The sequence below is a fragment of the Pogona vitticeps genome, chromosome 4, assembly GCF_051106095.1.
Source record: "Pogona vitticeps strain Pit_001003342236 chromosome 4, PviZW2.1, whole genome shotgun sequence".
Classification (NCBI taxonomy): Eukaryota; Metazoa; Chordata; class Lepidosauria; order Squamata; family Agamidae; genus Pogona; species Pogona vitticeps.
In genome coordinates this window covers 206,837,884-206,855,786 of record NC_135786.1, presented here as the reverse complement: position 1 = coordinate 206,855,786, position 17,903 = coordinate 206,837,884, and the positions used below count along the sequence as shown (strand labels likewise).

The 17,903-nt window shown below is 40.5% G+C and overlaps 1 protein-coding gene across 1 annotated transcript in view; it reads left to right on the top strand.

Moving 5' to 3' along the window:
- Positions 1-7,236: 7,236 nt before the first annotated feature.
- Positions 7,237-17,903, top strand: part of LOC110075881 (uncharacterized) — a 30,514-nt gene continuing 19,847 nt past the window's right edge. The window contains exons 1-3 of the mRNA XM_020787538.3: positions 7,237-7,613; positions 10,715-10,804; positions 16,067-16,145. Coding sequence (XP_020643197.2) covers positions 10,719-10,804; positions 16,067-16,145 — 165 coding nt within the window. The 5' untranslated portion in view covers positions 7,237-7,613; positions 10,715-10,718. The remainder of the gene's footprint in view (positions 7,614-10,714; positions 10,805-16,066; positions 16,146-17,903) is intronic.

Genomic DNA, 17,903 nt, shown 5'->3' with positions numbered 1-17,903 from the left:
AAAAAAATGTTTAGGTTGTTTCAAAGAGCTAGACAAGGAAGTAAAATCTTGCCAATATTATTCAGCTAGTTCTGCTATTATTTGAAAATGCACTTGACACACAAACAAATATATATATATATTTCCCAGAAGAAATTTTGGGGGTTTCATGACTGAATGTATCTGTAATTGAAAACTATGCATTTTCATTAAAACACATAATTTCATATGACTGAATATCTTGTTAAATATCTACAATAGTTGTATAATGCCCATGGAGAAATTGTCTTAACTTTCATTCCTAGCACATTGAGCATTCATCTACATTTTTAAAAAGGTATCAGTATAGGATATACTATGTTTACCTGTTTTTCTGGGTAGTGTAGTTAAAGATAGCAGACACAATCCAAACTAAATCATGTGCTTTGAGTCCTATTTATAGGGAGTATGGAGCAATCCTGCCAATTGTTTAGAACACTGAGGTTGCTGATAAAGCAACTATTATAAATTCGGCAGCTAGATGTAGGAGCTCATGGGCAGCATGTACTGCTTTGCTCACTTTGATGATAGTGGGAAGGAATGAACTGGCAAAGTACAGGCTTGTTTCTGTGGGTGGAGAAACAAGGGAATTTTGGACATGGCCGATCTGTAGATGCCTTCTGGAACGCCGCTGGCAGACACACACACCTCTCCCAATACCATTTGTGTAACACAGGACGTCTTGTACAGGGTCCTCTTGTCATCTCCACCAGTTGTGCTGTACTTCCACTGCGTCATAAAGTCCTTCAGCCAGCCTCCCTTAATATGTGGGATTGCTGCCTTATTTGGGTGCTGAAATCACTCACATTTAAAAAATTACTTGGTCCTCAGGACTCTAATTTTTGGTTGGGTTGTGGCCGATGTTTATGCTGAACTGAAGGCTACTCAGGTGTATTAAATGGCTGACTAAACTACTGCAAATGAATACATCACACTTTTTAAAATGACTACATCTATTAAATCCAATGAGCCAATGCATAAATTTATCCCGGTTCTGCCATTATTTTCTTTAATTTTTTTCTAATGCCACACATCAATTTTTAAAGATGTATTTAATACAGAGAGGTGAAACATAATATTTAATCAATTGCAGTTGTATAGATGAGGAGCACAAAGTTAAAAATTACTTAACTTGATGCCATGATTTCAATTAAGTAGCACTAAAACCTTAATAAAATGTTTAAAACTTCTGCCACACGTTGCTGTCACATGCATGGTTGTTAAATATTTTCTGTGTAATTATAACAAGTACATACAGGTATTAGAAAAACTAGCATCCATCCAATACGCGAAGAGAGAACTCTGCTAGTCTAGTCAGATTCCAACTTTACAGCATACTGCTCTTTCATCTGGGGACCTGGCACAAGATTCAGAGACATCTACTTGCAAATATAATATTGAAGGTATAGTCTTTGGAGCAGTGTATGCAGATATAGGCCTTTGTCCAAGGCACAGCTTGGAAAAGTTACTTTTGGAGATTAATGCTCCAAGACCCCAAGCCAGCATTGCCACTGGATATGGAATGGGGGGAGGTTTTAGCATCCCCAACTTTTTTTCCAAGCTCTGATCCAAGGTTGTACTATTGAATGATTCCTAGTGTGTCTGAACATTTTTCTCCTTCCCATTGTAGGCTTCCACATTACTTGAACTAGTTCTGCTGGATTTTGCAGCCTTCCAGAACTAGTTCTAGGGTTGTATGGGGAGGCTGTGATATGGAATCAGGATCATCCACCTCCCAGTCCTGCTGGCCAAGGCAGTTCTGTCAGGAGAATCAGCCATCCTGGCAACAGCCAGCACTACTACATCACTAGAGGGCTTGTTCATTATCATATTTTACCTGTGCACCAGAGGAGTGATTTCTAGCTTGACCTGGCAATTATATCCAAGCCTACCTTGAAGGAAGGACTGGAAGTTAATTCACTTGAATTAAGCAGGAATCTCTCTTGGGCATAACTGCAGCCTACCTCTACCTTGGCACGAGGGCAGACGGCAACTACCCTAAGTGAATGCTGCAAAAAAGAAAAGAAACAAACCCAACAAACATGTTTCTTTCAAAGCCTGTATGACTGTGTGACATTGCTGGAGTTCTTTTTTTCATTGGAATTTGGAACTCCTTCCAAAGAATGCAATGAGGGTGAGTCATCCATGTCTTTAAGGAGGGTTTCTTTTATTGTCTGTTTAATAATGGGAAATTCACTTTATAAATATTTGAAAGAGCTTCCAATTTTGGCACTAATGGAAATACTGGATACTTTTAATATATATTTAGAAGGTTATTTGAAAAGAATGTTCTGTCTTTTTATATAATTTTTAGCCAAATACAAATATTCTGATTTCTACTTCTGTGGATTCCTATCAGGCTGTAAATGCAAAAAATTAAATTAAATCTAAAAACAAAAAATGAAAAAAAAATCCTTTAGGTTTCAGAACCTGAGGCATGGGGATAGGGGTCAATTACTGACTGTTTGAAATTATTGCTAGCTTTTGGTATATTGTGTCTTTGTGTGTATATATTATACATATTGAAAATTATAAATATATATAAATATATATATAAAATAGGTCCATATGGCTAAATGTTTAGTGTTCTTATTGCTGTTCTCTAAGAAAATAAAGTGTTTTGTATTGCTTTATGAATTAATTAAAAAGCCTTTATGTGATGACAAAAATGTTTTTTAACTATTTTACACCAGAAATTGATAGCTGTAAACCTATGTAAATCACAACATTGGTTTCAGATGCTCAATTTGAGTTTTTTCACTGGCCCTAATGGATGGCACCAGGTAAAACACACTTTCTTGTGGCATGCAATGTTTTTTCTCTAAGCGGGCTTTCAAAAACTAAGACCACAACATGTTTACATCTTTTTTGTCTCCCCTCTTCCTGATAGTTGCAAATACTAAAATGTTTTAGCTTTCAGAGGGTGTGAGGGGAAGTAAACAAATACTTAATAACTTGCTGAAGTAAGATGATTCAATACTGGATCTTTAGGAATAGATTAGTATTATTTGTAAAAATCCATTTTGGTAACAGGCTTTGGTAAATGGGCTCTACTTTGTGGTGCTTGGATGTGATAAATGTGCTGTTGTTTATCTAGTCTTAATATAATTGTTTACCTGTATTTTACTCTTAATGGTTACTCTCCATTAGTTGCACTTGCTTGAATTTAATCAGAAGACTGGCCAACTTGCAAAACTACTAAGACTGTTACGATGTCCACAAACACAATTTAAATGCACTTATAATTGATTTGCTACCATGGAGTATGTTGAACTATTTCATGTAATAAAAACCTTTGTGTAGAAGCTTGGCTGTGAGTCCCTTAATTAAGGCTTCTTTTCTTTTTGCAATAAAAGGAATTTAGGTAGCCATGACCAATGTGTGAATCCATTAATGGAAACACTGTTTTTTATAATTCAACAAGACTTCAAACATCCTGGCATATTTCTGAACTTAATATCTCTTCATTAATGGAACATACAGTAGAGCTATGATGTAGTGCTGAGGAAAAACAGGACTGCATCCACGCTGGGGCTTTTTAACACCTATGGCACATTACTTCTCTATAATCCACAGAAAGTGCACAGTTTAGAAAGGTTAATTTTTGGGAGCGCAATTCACAAAATGTACCTCCCAGACATTAGCAGCAGCCCTTCTGGGGTCTGAAAAAGTTATGTTCTTGAACTCTCTAGTAGTGGAGTTGAATTGGACTGAACATAATAGAATATCTGCTTTTAATTTTTTTTTATTTTGAGTATAATAATCTAATAATAATTTACTAATGCATCAATAGGGATGTGGTGGCACAGTGGGCTAAACCGCAGAAGCCTGTGCTGCAGGGTCAGAAGACCAGCAGTCGTAAGATCGAATCTACACGACGGAGTGAGCTCCCGTCGCTTTCTCCCAGCTCCTTGCCAACCTAGCAGTTCAAAAGCATGTAAATGCGAATAGATAAATAGGTACCACCTTGGTGGGAAGGTAAAACGGTGCTCCCTAGTCACGCTGGCCACGTGACAACGGAAACTGTCTTCTGACAAGCGCTGGCTCTATGGCTTGAAAAACGGGATGAGCACCGCCCCTGGAGTCGAATGCGACTGGACTAAAAAATGTCAAGGAGAACCTTTACCTTTACCTAATGCATCAATACCGCTCTTTTTAAAAAATGAAAGTTGTACAATGGGTAGAATGGAGAAATTTCTAGAAGCACTCAGGTTTATTCCATATGTGTAGTTGTATGTCTTGGAAACTTCCTGAGCAGTAGTTGAATCTTTGTGTCTTTTCCCTTAGAGAGGGTTGACATGGCTCACTTGTATTTTTCTTTCTCACTCTGCCTTGGTCCATCTAGCTTCTGGGACTGGTTCTGGCTAGAGCCAGGGATTCCTGTAGATGTCACCAGCAGGACCATTTTGTTTGTTTACATATCTCTTTAAAAGCCTAGGCCAAACTATATGTTACAGACAGCCTGCCATTAGAAATTACCATTTAGTACCATTCTAGGTGTTCAAGGAGTGGTTTACTATTGCCATTCACCAGTGTTTCCATGGCCAAACAGGGACTTGAACCCGTGTCCCCTGTGTCCTAGTCTGCCACTCTGTCCACTACACCACACTGGCTCTCAGTCACATGCTATTGGATTACATAGAGTTTGACCTTCAGAATTACTTTTTAAAAATTCATTGGGACTGATCCTTATGTAAATGCAATGTGTATATTGAAATAAATTACAACAAGGCAATGTCAGAACAGACATGTTTAAGAATGATCTGTTTGTCAGTATGGTACAAAGGGATTTGGGTTTCCTCATCATATGTATATGGAGGGTGATTACTAATGCCATTAATAAAAGCAGTATGTACCACTCATTACTGTTTGTGATATGAAAGAAATACGACATTATGTCTATTTCAAAATCTTAATATATATTAGTCTGCTTTTAATGTGTGGTTTTTTTTGCCTAATTTGTAAGCAATTCAGAGATTTCAGTTCAAATTAGTGGTGAGTTGCAGATGAGTTTTGGGGGAGACATTTTATTTAAAACAAGTTGGAGTTGTAAGACTTTCAAAAGCAGATCCACAGAACGGTAGTTATTTAAATAAACCTTTATCATATGGTGCCCTCCTGTGGAACAAAGTATATTTACAGCTTAAGAAAACAACACATGCACTTTCAGGAAGTTCCAAAAATCCACAAGGTTGGGTGCTTAAGCCCATGCAGGGCAGAACTGCCACCACACCCACAAATGTATCTAGGCTCCCAGTAGCTGGTCAGAGCAAGACCTAGTTTTAAGTACCACAAACCCCCTTAGCCAGAAACCCAAATAGTTGGTTGAATAATTTTTAATATTTTATTACAGGTAGTGAAAAAGACAAAAAAGCATAAGTTCTAAAAGTTTCAATTTTTGAGGGAAAGGCTGACACAGTTAAGAGAAACACACCAGAAAATAAGAAAGCTAGCAAATCTCATACTCACACAACATCATAGCATCAGCATGGTTTTAGAGCATGCACAGAGTGCAGCCTTCCCAACACAGCATAACAGGACAGCAATTGAGCATACCATCTCTTAAGAGGTAAACTAAGCCAATTAAAGTAACTTTTTATATATTAAGCTTCACATTCTGGACTCTTTCTGATGGTCTGCCAATTGGGCTTTGAGTTCCTTCGAATTATCACGAAAACAAGAGCACTTTCTTCCCTCCCCTTTACCTCAGCTGATGTCATTTTCTAATTAGCACAGTACAAGGCAACAATTCGACTTTGCCCTGAAGGCATTGACAGAAAACCCTAAACTTTTCAGAAGAGCGCCATGTCCCCTAATTTCCCAGTTTCTTCATAACACTCTTGCAGTGTGCATCGTTTCCCACATAACACTTTTCCTGCCTTTGGGAAGGGTGAGTTAGGCAAAAGCTGCTTTCTGTTTGAAAAATATAATATAAGTGGCTGAATAATAGAACACAACTAAGTCAGGATAATGAATACATATCTATACTGTACATTAAATCAGTAGTTCTAGTTATATTTTAGAAAGAGATGCTCACTGTGAGCGCTGTCTTTGTCATAGTAATACTGGTATCGTTTTTAAAACAACATTTCTTAATTCATGTACAACACTAAGAAAAGTACAAAGCACAGCAATATTTGGTTTATATATAGTCAGCAGGAAAGATATCTCTATATGGAATCCATTTGGTGACATATAATTATTATTTTATGTTCTAATGATCTCTTGCGTGCACCTTGTTGCTTATTTGCATCAATAGACATGAACAGAACAGACTCTTCTTTCCTATTTACCTTCAACAAAAACTTTGCTCAGTGTCATTTTCAATGAGGTTGCCATGTTCATCTGTTTCAGCATGTATAACAAAATAAAAAGTATTATGGCATTGGGTATGTCCCAGGATGTTGAAATGAAACTGGCTTTTGTGTGTTGCCATTTCTGGTTCCAAATATGTGTCCCTTTGTTCTTTTGCACATAGATAATTTTTAAAAATGTAAAAAAATTCTCCTGCATGTAGATAGCCCTATTTGTGTAGAGACTGGAGAGAGAGATATGTTCCAGGACACTTTTGTCACTGATATGAAAGTGACTGTAATGGAGGGAAAAAAAAGAAAGAAATTTGCAAAGGGAAATTAGAGAGGAAACAACTGAGGTAAGCTACATATCCAAATTCCAGAGTGTGTCTCAAAGCATAAATATAGCCCACGGATTCTTAACCTGCTTTGCTGTATGTATAGTTTTGCTTACAGTCTTGTGAATAAATTAAAATTATTGACTTGGGCTTCAGAACCAGAAGCTGAGCTGGAAAGCAAAAACAAAAACATGCTTCTTTCTGGAAAAATCTGGAAAAGGTTGTGTGGTCCTGGAAACTGTACAAATGCAGGAACGGGTGATCCAATAAAGCCTTCTTTCTGTTTCAGCAACTTTATCAGACTGTTTTAGGCTTGAGACAGGCAGATACACCACCTCTAGCTCTACCCATTTATATAGCCACCACTCTCAGAGTTCAGTAGGATTTGTGTTCATAAAGTTCCTGTCACTTTGAAATTTCATTTTTAGTGCTGTGCCCATTCCCACAATGTATCTAAAAGCCTGTGACTAAATAATTTACTCCATGGGTCTGAGGAAGTGGATTGCAATCCAACACAGTTCTCATTGAAATAAATGTCACTTTCGGTTTGCATTTTCTTTTATTTGCTTCATGCCGGCGGACCTGATAAACGGGCTCGGTCAGAGGCTAAAGCGGGTCCTCATAAAAGCCAGCTTGGAAGCGTCACGCCGAAGTTTGCCTTCCAGGAGCCCTTCGCGGTCAGGAGGGAACGTGGCCGTCTCTCCCTCTGGCATTCTCCCGGGGGAAAAGGCGGTGGCGGCGGGGGTGGGGGTGGTAGCGGTGGCGGTCTCTATAGCATCGGCGGAGGTGGCCAAGCAAACAGGACGGAGGCGCGGTCGTTAAGTTGTTTTTCACTCCTTGTTGGGCAGCGCCGTGCGCTCGCCTTCTTCACGACAGGTGGCGGTAAAGCGGGAAGGAAAGCCGTCTCTGCTGGGCTGCTTCGACGGTGGGCGCTCCGCGTTCAGGGAAAGGTGCTCTCAAGTCGGTAGGGAAACGCCTAGACACGTGTCCAGATATTTGGGGGCTTTGCAAACGACTCTGTGGGTCAGTCGCGGTGCCTGCCCAGGGAGCATTTCCTTCCTGAGGCCGGCGTGAGGTGGCATTGGCGTGAGCCCAGGACTGTGGTGCAGGACCTGATCCTGAGAGAGGAGCAATTCTGATTCCACCTCAGCTTTGGGGAAACTCTCCTGTGAGACATTTGTTTAACTCACTGCTGCAGTTAGTTTTCCAGCACTAAATGTCTGGCAGCCCTAAGATGGAGACGGATGAGGAAACTATTTTAAAGTTGAACGGATGGTTTAACAGTAGGCTTGCTGAATTCAGCCATATAAGTCCCATTAATTTTTCACTGATGGCTGTCAGTTATTTATTGTAAATATTTATGAATTGTTGCAAATATTTTTAATTAATGAAAAATTATTTCAGATTCCTCCCTCCCCCCACATATAGCTGATATGTATTTGTTTTTTAAAAGCCTTAATGTCTCTTGGGGGGGGGGAAGAGAGAAGAAAAAACGGCAGGGTAGAAAAATTTGTTTAGGAAACATCCATGAATGACCTAATCCAGTCTTTACAAATTGTAACTGGGAACAGCTTTCAGAGGCTTCAGGTAGGAGATTACCAGCAATCCAACTTGATACCATTAGTATACAAAACATTGTTTTGCAACTGAACTATATTGATCCCATAAAATAAAATCAAAATGTACAAGAATTATAAGCAAAAGCAGTAAAAATCCAATAGCAGCCATGCAACCCATTGAATCAACAATGATACTTACAGGATGACTTATCAAAGACTTATTGATTGAATGGATCTGATCTTGTTAGGACTGACAATTAGATTTAAGCCAATGTATCTGTTAAACAATCCTGTACCTCTCCATCCTTGCCCTAAGAGTGATATATACATAAATGTCAATATATCATATGAGTCATGGTGAAACAGGCTGGTTCTGTCCTGTCAAATGCTTGGCAACAGAGGGGGCATAAACAAAGATCTGACTGCAGGTGGACTCCAATGCACCTACACCACAATGGGACTGGTGTAAAAATGGCCAGTAGCACCCCTGGAAGCCTCTAGGGGTAATTGACTATTTAAATTATATTTTGTTTCCCCCAGCCCCCCTTTTTGCCAAAAATAGCATTTTGTATTAAAAAGAAGAAGAGATTGCTGTTTGTGGTTTTAAAAGAGACTGGTGGGGGCTGGAACATCATATATGCCTCTGGGGACATGATGGACCATATTCACACCAGACCCAAAACATTCATCAGAGGTAGACTGGCTGGGGTGAATGCAGGATGGGCCAGATCTAAGGAAAAATGCATCTGTCCTGGAGACTCAGTGAAGTTGCCTTCACTTGAAGCAGAGAAATTATAATTCCACCAACAGAACATCCTTGGTATAAAAGTCGAGTAAAATTCATAAGAATGTTCCAGTAACTATAGTAATATCTTGTACAGTCCAATTGGGAAGTAAATCCCACTGAACACGATTGGATTTATTTCTGAGTATTCATGCATAGGACTGGAGGATAATAAGTTAAAAGTGTCCAGTTATGCTGATGGGATACTGGGGGGAAAATGTATAGTGAGAACCAAGAGAGTCCCAAAACGTATATACATGTTCTACATCTTACATTTCACAAGTTTTAGATTAATATTAATTAACCAAAACTGTTGAACGTTATGTCTGTGGTGAAAGTTAAATGGTGGAATTAAATAAATTTAAAACATTTTCAGAAACGACAGATAAACTGACTTATTCAGAAGAGATATCTGTGGAAAAAAGAGTGTCTAATTCAGGCTTGTCCAACCTTGGCCCTCCAGATGTTCTTGGACTTCAACTCCCAGAAGCCTTCAGCACCACCTCTGCTGGCCAGCACCACCTCTGCTGGCCAGGATTTCTGGGAGTTGAAGTCCAAGAACATCTGGAGGGCCGAGGTTGGACAAGCCTGGTCTAATTCTAAGTGAATGTAAAATTAAAGAATTGTCTTTGGGAACAGCCACAAGTAACTACTGGAACGTTTATTGCAGCACCATTATTAATACATTCAAGAATTTTACCCACTCAACTTGAAATAAGTTTCCTTACAGTATCAAACATGAGGATAGTGATTAGGTCCTTGTTAAGGAGCAGCAATTTGTCACCAAGATGTGCACGTGTGCTGCCACACTGAAACCAACTTATAGTAACCTTAACAGGACTTTCAAGAGAAGTGAGATATTTAAAGAGTGATTTTACCAGTTTGATTCCCCTAGTAAGCAGCCATGGCTGAGCGGGGATTTGAAACCAGAACTTCTGAGTCCTAGTCCATCACTCTACCCACTACGCCACATTAGGTATCCAAAAATGCTGACTAGTTGATTCTGATTTATGGCAACCTTTTCCAGGGCTTTCTACGTAGAGAATACACAGAAATTATTTACCATTCCCTCTCTTCTGGGGGTGCCTGGGACTATACAGCTTGCCCATGACCACTAAGGCTGGCCTTTTTCCCAGGAGGCAGAGTGTGGAATTAAACTCCTAGCCTCTTGCTGTGAAGCCAGATATCTAAGCCACTGAACTAACCAGCCAGCTAAATGTGTGCTGTCAAGTCTATTTTGACTTATGGTGACCCTTTTCAGGGTTTTCTAGGTAGAGACTACTCAGAACTTCACACCGTGGGACTGTGCAGCTTGCCCAAAGCCACACTGGCTAACCAAACTCCCAACCTCTGGCTCCATAGCCAGATACCTAACCCACTCACTGAGCCGTACAAGCATAAATCAGCAGTAACATGCTGGTCCTCAGTTACTCAATTAACTCAATTATAGCTATAATCAGAAAAAGCTGATTGACAGTTTGGGTAATTGTTCAGATTTAGTTAAAAGAGTTCTCTTTAAAAAGTTACTTTTATTAAAAGAATTAGAAGATATGAAACTATGTCAAGCCATACTGTAGGCACTTAATGACAGAAGTAGACCTGATTAATTATATAAAAGATGAAAAAATGGGAAATGACTGCTGTTCTTTGCCTGCATCACATGATATACAATGTGAAAATATGACTTGTCTCTCCACTCCACCCCCAACCTATCCCTCCAAGCAACATGGACATTCTGGCTTCAATTGAAATTGAATATATCAAGAATTTGCAAAGACAAGTCTGCTTACTGGAATGTGAGACATCCTATCTATATCCTTTTAAAATAATACTTTTATTATCACAGGTAGTTCTTGCAAGTAGTTCTTGCAGATAGTTCTTAGCAGATACCTAGATTGGATTTTTGACTTACAGCCGTCTTGACTTGCAACCAATTCGAGTTACAACCAGCTCCGTTCACAACATTTTGCTTTGAACTGCAGCCGGCGCTTTGAGATACAACCTGAAAAAAGGCCTCTTTTCCCCATTGTTCCCTCCCTCCTTTCCTGTCCTTTTTTTTTATTATCCTTAGAGGTCATTTTAGGTTTTTTTTTTTAAAAAAGTCTCCCCCTAGTGGACAGATTAACTGAGATACAACCAGCACCTTGAGATACAACCAAAAAACAGCCGGAACAGATTAATCGCTTTTTAATGTATTCCTTTGGGAAATGGTGCCTTGAGTTATGACCAACTTCAGTTACAACCATCATCCAGAACGAATTAAGTTCGCAACTCAAGGCACCACTGTATTCAGTTCCAACATTAAATATATTTCAGTAAACTTTGTTTGGGAAGACTGAGGATTGACATCTACCGTATTTTTCGCTCCATAAGATGCAGTTCCCCCCCCCCCAAAAAAGTGGAGGGAAAAGTGTGTGCGTCTTATGGAGTGAATACTGCCCCCCCGCCCCATCACTCCCTTCCCAGGCCTCCGGAGGCCTCAGAAGGCCCCACCCTCACCGACACTCTCAGAGCCTTCCCCAGCTTACAAAGCACTGGCACCCAGCCGCTTCTCCTTCCTCCTCCTGCCGCATGCCCCGTCCACGGAGCTCCTCCAACCTGCGCACCCCACCCAGGGTGTTCGGCGGTGCTTACTCATGAGTAGACCCATGTCTCCTGCGGTGCTTACTTGTGAGTAGACCCGCCTTGCAGTCCTTACTCATGAGTAAACGCGCACATTTGGCCCCACCCTCACCAACACCCTCCTACCTTAATCGCCGCTGCTGAGATCTTTTGGCCTCGAAGCCACGCATGTAGAAATGGAGACTGCCTGCCCTTTGCAAAGATGGTGGCTGTGGCTTCATTTAGGGTTGGGAAGCTGCAGCTGTCATCTTTGCAAGACTAAGGGAATCCAGGCTGCCTTTTGCAAAGATGGCAGCTGCAGCTTCCCTACCCTAAATGAAGCTGCAGCCACCATCTTTGCAGAGGGCAGCCAGTTTCCATTTCTACATGCGTAGCTTTGGCCAGAAGACCTCAGTAGCGGCAATTAAGATTAAGATTATGGTGGGGGGACCTCTGGAGGCTTGGGAAGGCAGCGATGCCAGTGGAGGGGGACCCCCAGGAGGCTTCGGACCAGTAAGGTGCTGCTTTTTCCTTTTTTAAAAAATGTTCTGGGTAGGTTTTAGAGGATAGGTTTGGGCTGGGGGGTATGTTTCTATGTTGCTTTGTTTTTTTGGTGAGGGTTTTTTTTTTTTGCAGTCCCAGCGTGGGACTTGCACTGTTTATTTATTTAATTGCCCACCCCTGATACAGAGGAATATTTTTTACTGTTTTCTTCTTCTAAAAATTATATGCATCTTATAGTCAGGTGTGTCTTATGGAGCGAAAAATACAGTATATTGTTTTGAAAAAATGCCACTTACTATTTTTATTTACCATGAAAATTTTTAAAAATGGCTCTCAGCCACACTGAGATCAGCCACTGCTGCTATAAACTATAAAAGATCTTTTGCCTTACATTTGGAACCACATGACTATGTCAATTTTTATAATATGTGCATACAATAGCAATTTGATTGGTGCATGTGGATGACCATAGTGCCTATTTACTGGGGGAGGGGTGAACCAGACAATTTCCTTGTTTTTGTACCTTATGTTGATTATGATGAAATATGACATGTTTTAATTTTCTTCAAAGCACCACTTTAAAATATTCAGCCCCAATTGTAACATGCAGCTTAAACAAAGAGGAAAAAAGTTTGCACTAGAAACAGCCCCTCCATACAGCATGTTTTCCTCTGAAATTAATAGGGATTGGTGATTACTTTTGTCTAGCACTGAAGCACTCTTGAGAAAAATATTTGTGTCTTAGATTGTCTTTTTGGTAATAAGAAGAAGCAAAAAACAAAAAAAAAAAACTAAGGCATCACTTCAGAAGCCCTACTCAGGCATTCATGTTAGGAGATATTTGCCACTTATTCAAGTGAAGCAGTCTGGTCTGATTCCACTCATCGTCATAATTTGTGAATGAACAAAGACAGGCAAGCATAAACAGAAGTACCCCTACAATGAGTGGGGGCTCTCCATGTGAATTGGACCCCTAATTTTCAGACTCATTCTTTGATTCATTTTATTCATAATCTTTGTCCCAATAAAGGTAAAGGTAAAGGTTCCCCTTGACAACTTTTTTTTGTCCAGTCGTGTTCGACTCTAGGGGGCGGTGCTCATCCCCGTTTCTAAGCCATAGAGCCAGCGTTTTGTCCGAAGACAATCTTCTGTGGTCACATTGATATATCCTGCTAGTTTGGTTCACAGCCTGTGTAGATTCGAAAATATTTTGAATTCAAATAATGACACAGAACGCTGTTACCTTCCCACCGAGGTGGTCCCTATTTATCTACTTGCATTTGCATGCTTTCGAACTGCTAGGTTGGCGGGAGCTGGGACAAGCGACGGGGGCTCACTCCGTCGCGTGGATTTGATCTTACAACTGCTTGGTTTTCTGACCCTGCAGCACAGGCTTCTGCGGTTTAGCCCGCAGCACCACCACGTCCCTTGAAAGCAGCTCACAAGGTCCTCACTGGCCAAAGGACAGTCAGGAGGGAGCTCTAGGACCTGTGTCCTAGAATGCTCTCTTTTGAGTCTCAGGTGTGCCAGGGCAGGTGGTGGAAGTGAGAGAAAGGCCTTCCTCAAAGATCTTAAACTCCAAGGAGACTCTGCTGTCACGCAGAGATGTAGTCCATCAGAACCTGGACTTAAGTTATGTAGGGCTTTCTGGATCAGACCCAGAACTTTGAATTGTGCCCAGAAATGGATAGTCACTACTTACTGGGCATCCATTACTAATATATCCTTGTGTGATTGCAAATGTGACTCATGGTGTGCATTTAGCAAAAGACTGAGGTACTTGTAGAGCAGGGGTCAGGGAACTTTTTTACCATTTATCCCCCCAAAATTTATATACAGTGGTGCCTCGCATTGCAACGTTAATTCGTTCTGCAAAAATCGCTGCAGAACGAAAACGTTGCAATGCAAAATAAAAAAGCCCATAGAAACGCATTAAAACGCGATTAATGTGTTCCTATGGTCTTGAAACTCACTGTTCAGCGAAGATCCTCCATAGTGCGGCCATTTCTGGTGCCTCTTAAGCGAGGAATCTGTCCCAGAAAACAGCGGGCGGCCATGTTTTTTCCCAGCGGCCATTTTGAAACCACCGATCAGCTGGCCGAAAATGGTCGCTTTGTGATGATAGGTCATCGCAAAGTGAAATTCCATCATAGGGAACATCGCAAAGCGATCGCTTTTGCGATCGCAAAAAATGCGTCACAAAGCAATTTCGTCACTAAACGGAGCGATCGCTATGCGAGGCACCACTGTACGCCGACATTACTCCCTTGATTTGAAAGGAAAGAAATGATACATTATTTGAATTCAAAATATTTTCGAATCTACACAGGCTGTGAACCAAACTAGCAGGATATATCAATAGTATCAATGGCTGCCAGGCTATGTACTGAAATAGCAGAATGCACCACATTTAATAAAGATGTGCACTATTTTTGCTGGAACACATGGAGTGGTATAGGAAGTAGTAAGGTGTCCAACATGCCTAGCAAGTTGCATTAAATTTTTGCTAGCTCGCAAAGGATTTAATCATCATCAATGGCTGCCAGAGTGGTGCTAGCAATGATATGCTTGCTAGAGACAGCCAACGCAGAGTTGGGGGGGGGTGTTCCCTACCACTTTAATCATTCTGTGTGTGTTGTTCAAAAAGGAACAAACCAGGCTGAAGGTCATGTCATCCATCCTGGTGCCACAACCCAATATCTAAGGACCAGTGCGCTATTTTTTTATCAATGGAAAACTCAGCAGTGGCCAGAGGATTGGAAAGATCAGTCTACATCCCAATCCCAAAGAAGGGAGTGGGGACTTTACAGCAAGATTTCTTTGCACAAGGTTGTCTTTCCCCTGAGAAGCTTCACAGGAAATTTTGTGGGATTTCTTATAATTTTCATAGTCATCTTTTTTTCCTGAAAGAAATGCCAAGTTGTACAAGATTATTATTTTTTGCACACAAAATGTCATCTTTCCTGCAAAGGATTCACTAGAATGGTTATTAGGTTAGGCATCCTTCAGTCTCGAAAGACTATGGTGACGTGCTCTGTATGGAGGACTTGGAACAGCGTCTAGTGTGGCTGAAGAGGCCAATTCGAGAGTGACAATCTCTTCCACACTGAAGACAAATCCAATCTGTCCCCTGTCCAGCTCCCTGGTTTTGCTGCTTTTGTGACTTCCTCTTTGCCTCAGCCTGCTGGACAAGGGTCTCTTCAAATTGGGAGAGGCCGTGATGCACTGCCTGCCTCCAGGCTGAACGGTCAGATGTCAGGGTTTCCCATCTGTTGAGGTCTATTCCTAAGGCCTTCAGATCCCCCTTGCAGATATCCTTGTATCGCAGCTGTGGTCTCCCTCTGGGGCGATTTCCCTGCACTAATTCTCCATACAGGAGATCCTTTGGAATCCGACCATCAGCCATTCTCACGACGTGCCCAAGCCACGTTGTGGTTATTAAACTTCAGAATTTGGTGGTGTCCTTCACAGAACAATGGGTGAAAATGGGACCGGGGGGGGGGAGAGAACAAAGTAGGGCCTCAGTTTTTATGAGAAGCTCAAAAATCTCACTGTTGCTGTTTTGGTGAGATTCAGTTGTTATGGAGAGTGAAGCAATACTGTGATTTAAAATTTTGGTGCAGATGGGTGTTATTGCAACAGGTTGACAAAAGAGACAAAAAAAATTTTTGTCCAAGAAACAGAAGGATGTAAGGTTCTAGTCATCCCTTGCCATTGGCTGCACTAGACAGAACTTGTGAGAGCTGCAGTCCAACAATAGTTGAATTGAAAGGATAGGATTCTGGTCCTTAATTGGAATAAAGCAGTATGATATTGGGTTTTGCATCCATTAGTAGTGCAAAAAAAAAATCGTAAGAAAATAGTAAATCTACAGACAGCACAACATTGTTAATATGAAAAGTACTTTTAACTAGTGGACAGGTCTTCCAAATATCTCTAACAAATGTTCCTTAATTATGCATCAAAAACCAAGGAGAAGGCTAAAAAAGCGACAAGCTTCCAACCCAAGTTTACCAAAGAGGCTGAAAAAATGTTGCAAAAGATGAAGGTAACTTACTAAGTATTTACTAGGTTCTCATATGGTTAAACAAATTCTATTTTTAACCTATTATTACTTTGATCACATTGAGATTAGAGCATGAAAAGTGTCCACTGACATACCAGGAAGTTTCAGGGTCCCGTTCCTATGGTTGCTTCTTGTGGCTTCTTAGGGCCATTTCTGCATGCTTCGGAACCCTACAGTGTTGCTGCACAGCTGGAAACAAAATAATCAGGGAAATTTGCAAATGTATACAAGCACTTTGTGCATTCATGCAATGATCCTTGTGTATTATGTTTTTCACATTGTTTTAACCAAGGAGGGAAACTTCATTCATTCATTCATTCATTCATTCATTCATTCATTCATTCATTCATTCATTCATTCATTCATTTACTGATCCATTAGTACCAAAGCAGTAACAGTTAAAACAAGCTACACAGAGCAATGAACACTAGATACTAATAAATACCAAAAGCTTAGTCAAAAAAATTTAATAACAAATAATGTCTCTCCATACTTGCAGTTCAACAACTGCAACCTCTGCCATCCCTTCCTGTTGGCCATGTTGGGTAAGACTGATATGAGTGGCAGTCTAACAACAGCTGGAGGGCCACATGTGATTTATTAGATGATTGTTGTTGTGTTTGTGTGTGTGTGTTTGATTTATTTTTAAGAATTGTTTTGTGATTTATTTTACATTTATGCTATTTTGGATGTAAACTGCCTAGAGTAGTGCCCAGCACTAATTGGCATGGTATACAAATATAAGAAAGAAAGAAAGAAAGAAAGAAAGAAAGAAAGAAAGAAAGAAAGAAAGAAAGAAAGAAAGAAAGAAAGAAAGAAAGAAAGAATATCCCCCAACTTTAGTTTAAACTATAGACATTAATGAGGTATGATGTGTGGACACTTAGCCACTTGTTTCATGTAAATAATGTATCCTTACAATTATACAACAATCCTTAATCAGGAATGAGGAACTTGTGGCTCTCTGGGTATAGTTGGATTACAACTTCCATGATTCCTCTGCATTTCCTATACATGTAAGGACCAAGAAGAGCTACAGTCAAACATCTGGAGGGCCATAGTCCATGCCCAACAATCCATCAGTTGACCTGATGGCTATGAGCCAGATGGAGACAGAATCAACTAAAAAGGCAGTCAGAAATGAAGTTAGTAATGTTCACCTGGGGAACAGACATTGAAGAACTCTCCACTGCAGTGAGCTCCCTTGCCTCAATGCTGTCTTTGAGTTTATGGTTTTTTCATCCCAGTTGATGATGTCAAATACCTGTTACAATATCATCTGTTATTTCACAGAACCATTGCATTGTAAGAATAGGGAATGTGGTAGCCCTTTTTCATCCAGCCTCTGCCCCATTTGAGAAAGGACAATGTACTGTACATTCAAAAATCTACTCACATAAAAAGTAAATAAATAAAAAGCACAAGTGCATACTAAGTGTAAAAGTGATATTTGCAGAAGGCTCTTCGGACTGGAAGTGTACCCTTCCTGACAGTGTCACCTAGTCCAACAGTGTATCTCTGTTGAATGTCAGCTCCCCCAGCCACAGCCCACCATGCGCCCCCAAAACTAAATCTGGGAGCTGGATACCCTCTAATCCTTGTGGGCTTTTTGGGGGGGGGAGGTTATAGGAAAATAAAGTTCTCTTTCAGCAGGCAACACTGGGTTTAGCCTAGTAGTGTGAGTAGTTGTAATCTTGTCTATTTTGTTTGGTTTCGGCTCTGGGTCTTCAGCATAAATTC